This window comes from Pogoniulus pusillus, unplaced genomic scaffold (assembly GCF_015220805.1).
Source record: "Pogoniulus pusillus isolate bPogPus1 unplaced genomic scaffold, bPogPus1.pri scaffold_251_arrow_ctg1, whole genome shotgun sequence".
NCBI classification, from domain to species: domain Eukaryota; kingdom Metazoa; phylum Chordata; class Aves; order Piciformes; family Lybiidae; genus Pogoniulus; species Pogoniulus pusillus.
In genome coordinates, this window is record NW_026974675.1 from 1 (window position 1) to 5,704 (window position 5,704).

The 5,704-nt window shown below is 58.5% G+C and overlaps 1 protein-coding gene across 8 annotated transcripts; it reads left to right on the forward strand.

Annotated features, from left to right (window-relative positions):
* Positions 1-566: 566 nt before the first annotated feature.
* LOC135174065 (protein disulfide-isomerase TMX3-like) lies at positions 567-4,484 on the forward strand. Of its 8 annotated transcripts, XR_010301709.1 has the most exons (6): positions 570-1,118; positions 1,822-1,944; positions 2,033-2,099; positions 2,304-2,416; positions 3,309-3,438; positions 4,226-4,484. XR_010301709.1 is itself a non-coding variant. In XM_064141312.1 (5 exons), exons 1-5 carry the CDS (start codon positions 1,052-1,054, stop codon positions 4,322-4,324), a joined length of 525 nt encoding a protein of 174 aa, XP_063997382.1. In that variant the 5' UTR covers positions 568-1,051; the 3' UTR covers positions 4,325-4,484. The 8 variants fall into 8 exon arrangements, 2 of the variants coding, with proteins under 2 accessions (XP_063997382.1, XP_063997383.1); XR_010301707.1 differs by having other exon boundaries at positions 567-1,118; positions 2,033-2,416; XR_010301704.1 differs by lacking the exon at positions 2,033-2,099 and having other exon boundaries at positions 568-1,118; positions 1,857-1,944.
* The last annotated feature ends 1,220 nt before the right edge of the window (positions 4,485-5,704 follow it).

The window sequence follows — 5,704 nt, forward strand, 5'->3', positions numbered from 1 at the left end:
CCTGGCCTGGGGGCGCTGCTGAGGCCTCCCCCAGGGCCGGGCTGGGGGCTGCAGGCCTGGGCCCAGCGCCCTCAGTGCCACCTGTGCCAGGCCAGCAGGCAGCGGCAGCAGCACCTCCCTGGCAGGGCAGGTCAAGGAGCCTCGGGGGAGGGACCCCAGCACCTCCCAGCGTCCCCCCAGTCCCCTCCCACTGCTGCCAGTCCCCCCCAGGCACCCCTGGGACTCTCTATGGCACCCACAGACCCTTCCCCTACCCCCAGCCACCTCTGACCCCCGTCAAAACCTCACCCGGGGACCCCCATGACACCCCCAGACCCTCCCTCTGCTCCACTGCCCCCTCCCCCCAGCCACCTCGGACCCTTCCCAAGGCGCCCCCAAACCCCCCCAACCCCGGGGCCGCCTACAACACCCCCAGACCCTCCCCATACCCCCTTCAGCCACTTCGCCCCCCCCCCCAAATCCCCCTGCGACCCCCCCAAGCGCCCCTGGCAACCACTGACTCATCCCCAGACCCTCCCCCCACTGCTCGCCCCCCCCCAGCCACCTCATCCTCCCCCCCGGGACTCCTCAAACCCCCCTGGGGCCCCCCCGAAGCCCCTCTGGGACTCTCCAAAACCCCCCAGCCCCTTCCCCCGCTCCCCCCCGAGCCCTCTCGGACCCCTCCCGGGACCCCCCAACTCCGCCTAAGACCCCCCCGGGGCTGGGTACAGCCGCAGCAGCTCGCTCCGCGCCGCCATCTTGCCTCCGTGCCGTCACTTCCGGCTGGCAGGCGACGCTCTGGGCTCTCCTCTCGCTGGTCAAAGCCGCTCTAGGCCTCCGAGGTCCTCCAGGCGCCACTGCGAGCGGCTCCGGGCCAAAGCAATGACTGTGCTCAGCTGCAGGGATGGATTTGCCTGCACTCAAGCTGCTGCTGCCAGAGCCCCTCCGTGTCAATCTGTGCTGCCGTTGGGTTCTGCAGCTCTCTCCAGCAAGCATGGCATGAGCTGAAGGAGCAGCAGGAGCAGCATGGCCGTTCCCCAGGCAGCAGGAGGGTTCAGCCCAGCACCAGCTCATGCGGGAGGAGCAGATGCTGAGGAACATCCCCCACGAGACGCAGGTGGCCAAAGAGGCTGGGTCAGGTAAGGCTTTGTGTGGAGTTTGTGCTCCTTCTGGCAGTCAGGTGCACCGGTTCTGAGGAGTAGAAGCATGGAGTGGTTGCTGTTGGAGAAGAGCTTCCAAATCATCCAGGGCAGCCCTTAAGGCAGCACTGCCAGGTCACCCCTAAAGCATGTCCCTGAGCAGCACAGCTGTAGGACTTTGCCTCCCTCCAGGTAGCTGCAGCCAGCAGTGAGCTCACTGATCAGACTCTGTGCTCAGAGCAGAGCTGCTGCAGCCCTCTCAGCATCTTGGTAGCCTCCTCTGCACTGGCTCCAACACTTCCATGTCCTGGTTGTGCTGGGGGCTCCAGAACTGCCCCCAGGACTGCAGATGGGGTGTGAGGAGAGCAGAGGCAAGGGGCAGAATCCCCTCCCTTGCCCTGCTGCCCACACTGCTCTTGCTGGAGCCCAGCACAGGGTTGCTGTCTGGGCTGCACTCACACTGCAGGCTCCTCTTGAGCTTTGCATCAGCCCAGACCCCCAGGGCCTGTTCCTCAGGGCTGCTCTCAGCCGTTCCCCATCCAGCCTGGAGTTGTGCTTGGGATTGTGCCCACCCAGGTGCAGGACCTTGCACTTGGCCTTGATGAATGCCATGAGGTTGGCCTGGGCGCACCTCTGCAGCCTGCCCAGTTTGTAACTGGGGCTGTAAAGAATGGTTATGCATTGCCTGTGCTTCTGATTTCAGGAGAGTCCCATTTCATTCTTGATGCTTTCTTTAAGAGAGGCATACAACTGAGCTCCCTCAGAGAAGCAGCATGAAGTGCATGAAGGATGCTGGCTGCACTCAGTACAGACAAGGCACATTGGAGTAGGTTAACAAGATGCTTGACATTTGCCCTTAATGGTCATTGTCTTCAAATGCATCATTCGGGAGTGAAGTTGCTTGGCATTTGCAGTTGACTACTTCTTCTCTGGCCTTTGGAGTGAAGGAAGGGAAAAACCAGAGTTGAAGATGTCAGCTCTGTAAGTTTTCTCTGGGTGATCAAAGCATGCACAACATCCTGTGCTTGTGCTCTGGAAGATTCTAGGAGCTTCACGGGGACTCAGGGAGCACAAGTTCTGGATTTCTGTGGGCTGTCTCTAGATGAACACCTGAGTGCAGTGAATCTAAAAGCAGCTGTCTCTCATTTGAAGTTAAAGTGATGTGACTGATCTGGTGCTTTATAGGTGCCAAAAAGGAGACCTTCTTCACCTGCTTCTCCTGTGCAAGCTCTTCTGTCTGTCTGCTGAGATGTTTCTGCCTGTTTCTCTGGCAGAGAAGTGTTTGCTTTTTGGGCTGGGTAAGTAGGAGATTTGTTTTGTTGATTTGCTTTGTTTTGTCGCTGAATACTTGGTGCAGCTGGCCTCAGATGCTGTTTGTTCACAAAGGACACACTACTGTGTGATTGGTGGGCATAGAAGCAGTAATTGCTGACAGAAGCACGCTTGTGACCTTGGCTGTAAATTCATGAACAGGCATTACAGTGTTTCTGTCTCTGCAAGCCAAAGTACTCTCATGCTGAAGAACTTCTTCCTCAGATCCACTCTAAGCAGCCCTGCTCTCCCTCAGCTTCAAACCATTCCCCTTGCCCTGTCTTTAGACACCCTTATGGAAAAAGTCCCTCTGCAGCCTTCCTGCTGCAGGTTCCCTTCAGGTACTGGGAGGTAGCTTTAAAGTCTCCCTGGAGTCTTGTCCCCTTCAGGCTGAGCAGCCCCAGCTCCCTCAGCCTATCCTCTTAGAAGTGCTCCAGCCCTTGGCTCATCCTCGTGGTCCTGCTCTGAACTGGTTCCAGCAGTTTTTCGTTCTTCAGCTGGACTGTGGCCATGTGGAATGTTTTGGGTTGTGCTTTTGCCTTTGCATGCTGAAAGACTTCCTGTGTTACCTTAGTAGTACGTTTCATGTGCAAGGTTCCTGTCTGTGATCTCTTGCTGCTGGGGAAGTCATGAGCTACCTGTGGGGGTGTGAAATGCAGTAAGCTTCCATCGCGTTGCCTGCACGGATGTGAGGGGACAAAGTACTGCTGAGAAGCTTTTTTGTACCATTCTCTTCCCCCTTCCCCTCTTGCCTTTAAGGGAACACACACAGGGAGAAGCTCACTGAGCGCCCTCTGACATGCTGTAGGAATTCTTTGCTTTGCAGTGTTTTACACTGTGGCTCTTCAAACCTGTAACCCATCTGCTTTCCATTGCCAGCGAGCTGACCATCCGTACTACCGTCGCCTTGAATGCCTCCAACCAGCAGTGTTTGCTGCCAGACAGACACCTGGAGAAGACAGAGGACATGGTTAAGTTCATGAAGGATATCTTGGATGGTGCTGCTGAAGTAAGTCTTTGTTGTGGCTTGAGATATATTGGTTGGTGTTTGGTTTTTCCCCCCTTAGCTGCGGTGGCTCCGATTGTTACGCCGTGTGATTTATCTTCCTGTCCTGGCTGTCTTCCCGTGCTGGGTGCTGGCAGTGAATACGTGGTGAGGAGTGCTTGGGGTGTGCCATCCTTTGCTGTTCTCACTGTGGGAACTCCAAGAGCCATGGAATGGGTGCGTTATGAGTGATGCACAATTAATAACCAATATTAATGTTGGTATCCAGGCAAAGGTTGTTAATAACTACAACCAACCTGTTTCTTATCATTCAGTCTCTGCAGAAAGCTTATTGACAAGGTTCAAAGCACACAGCTGGGGTATTTGTACACTTAGAATCATGGAATCAGCCAGGTTGGAAGAGACCTCCAAGCTCATCCAGCCCAACCTAGCCCCAGCCCTCTCCAGTCAGCTAGGCCATGGCACTAAGTGCCTCATCCAGGCTTTTCTTGAGCAGCTGCAGGGACGGCGACTCCCTAGGCAGCCTCTGTGGTCTGAGAGCAGAGCAGCAACTTGCTGTTAGTTTGCTGTGATGGTCTCAAACAACTGTGGGAGAGTTTGGCATGAGCCTGTTGGAATGCTTAGCCTTACTGGAGGAGCTGGGAGCGTCTGGGCAGCATGAAATGCAAGAGCAATTGCTTTTCACTTCCTTCTTAAGGGACTTAAGGGTTGGGAGGTCTGAAGAATGAACTGTTGGGATCATAACTGCAAAGTGTCAGCAGTTTTGACATGGTTCCATTTGACATTGCAGGCACAGGCTGGTGATGGACTTCTGCAACGAAGCAAGAGAGTCCTCTATGAGGCCAAGGCTGCTGTAATGGTAGAGTTCATTGCTTATTCAGTGAGGTGATGCTCTTGTCAGTCAAGAAGGACTTAGTTGCAGAGGCTTTAGAAATGCTTTGATGTAAGCTTGTTGCTATGCTGTGCCTAGTGTATCTATTGTCACTATTTAGAACTAGGCTTAAACCAAATGAACTTCTGGATTAAAACAGCCAATCATGTCTGCCACAGTTCTAACTGTTCCACCTGCAGGAATGTCACATTTTTCACTCTGCTGTTAGTCTGATGTATTTTAAGGGACAGAATCGTGAAAATCCAACCTCTTTTCCTTGAGCTTTTTGCCATCGCTTCAGAGGTTCTTTTGTGTTCTGAGCAATGTTTTGGTTTCAGTCTGTCCCAGTCCTCTGTCAGCCTCCCAGCCAAGAAATCTCTGCTCCTGGTGAGGCGGAGCAGCTTCTGTCTGTTGTTACTTGTCCTAGTGCTGAGCACCACCAAGCAGCAGCTGGCACCTTGGTGCTGACCCCTGCCCCTCGGCAATGTATAGACGTTAAGGAGATCCCTTCTCTTCCCCAGACTAAACATCCCCAGGCCTCTCTCTCTTCTTTCCAGCCCCCTCCCCACCCCGCTCTTGCCCCTCCCCCAGTCCTTTCTTCCCCCCCTCCACCTCCTCTCTTCACCCCCTCCACCTCCTCCCTTTTCCCACCCCTCCTCTCTTCACCCCCCCACCTCCCCTCTTCACCCCCACCTCCTCCCTTTTCCCACCCCCTCGGCTCTCCCGGCCCCCCTCCCCCCTCCCCCCGGCTCTCCCGGCCCCCCTCCCCCCCCGGCCCCCCTCCCCCCTCCCCCCGGCTCTCCCGGCCCCCCTCCCCCCCCGGCCCCCCTCCCCCCTCCCCCGCTCTCCCGGCCCCCCTCCCCCCCCGGCCCCCCTCCCCCCGGCTCTCCCGGCCCCCCTCCCCCCCCGGCCCCCCTCCCCCCTCCCCCCGGCTCTCCCGCCCCCCTCCCCCCCCGGCCCCCCTCTCCCCGGCTCTCCCGGCCCCCCACCCCCCCCGGCCCCCCTCTCCCCGGCTCTCCCCGGCCCCCCTCCCCCCCCGCCCCCCTCCCCCTCCCCCCCGGCTCTCCCCGGCCCCCCCCCCCCCCCCCCCCCGCTCCTCCCGGCTCCCGCCCCTCCCCCCTCCCCCCGGCTCTCCCGGCCCCCCTCCCCCCTCCTCTTGGCTCTCCCGGCCCCCCTCCCTCCTCCTCTTGGCTCTCCCGGCCCCCCTCCCTCCTCCTCTTGGCTCTCCCGGCCCCCCCTCCCCCCTCCTCTTCGCTCTCCCGGCCCCCCCTCCCCCCTCCTCTTCGCTCTCCCGGCCCCCCTCCCCCCTCCTCTTCGCTCTCCCGGCCCCCCTCCCTCGTCTCTCCCCTCTCCCCCCCCCCGCCTCCTTTTCACTCTCCCCCACCCAGAATAACGAGA

What these genes read in the sequence shown, in the direction of transcription:
- LOC135174065 (XM_064141312.1), top strand. Translation starts at nt 1,052, where the DNA reads ATGCGGGAGGAGCAGATGCTGAGGAACATCCCCCACGAGACGCAGGTG. An exon ending in GGCCAAAGAGGCTGGGTCAG is followed by an intron (nt 1,119 to 2,303) that starts GTAAGGCTTTGT and finishes GGTGCTTTATAG; the next exon opens with GTGCCAAAAAGGAGACCTTC. An exon ending in TGGAGAAGACAGAGGACATG is followed by an intron (nt 3,400 to 3,496) that starts GTTAAGTTCATG and finishes TTCCCCCCTTAG; the next exon opens with CTGCGGTGGCTCCGATTGTT.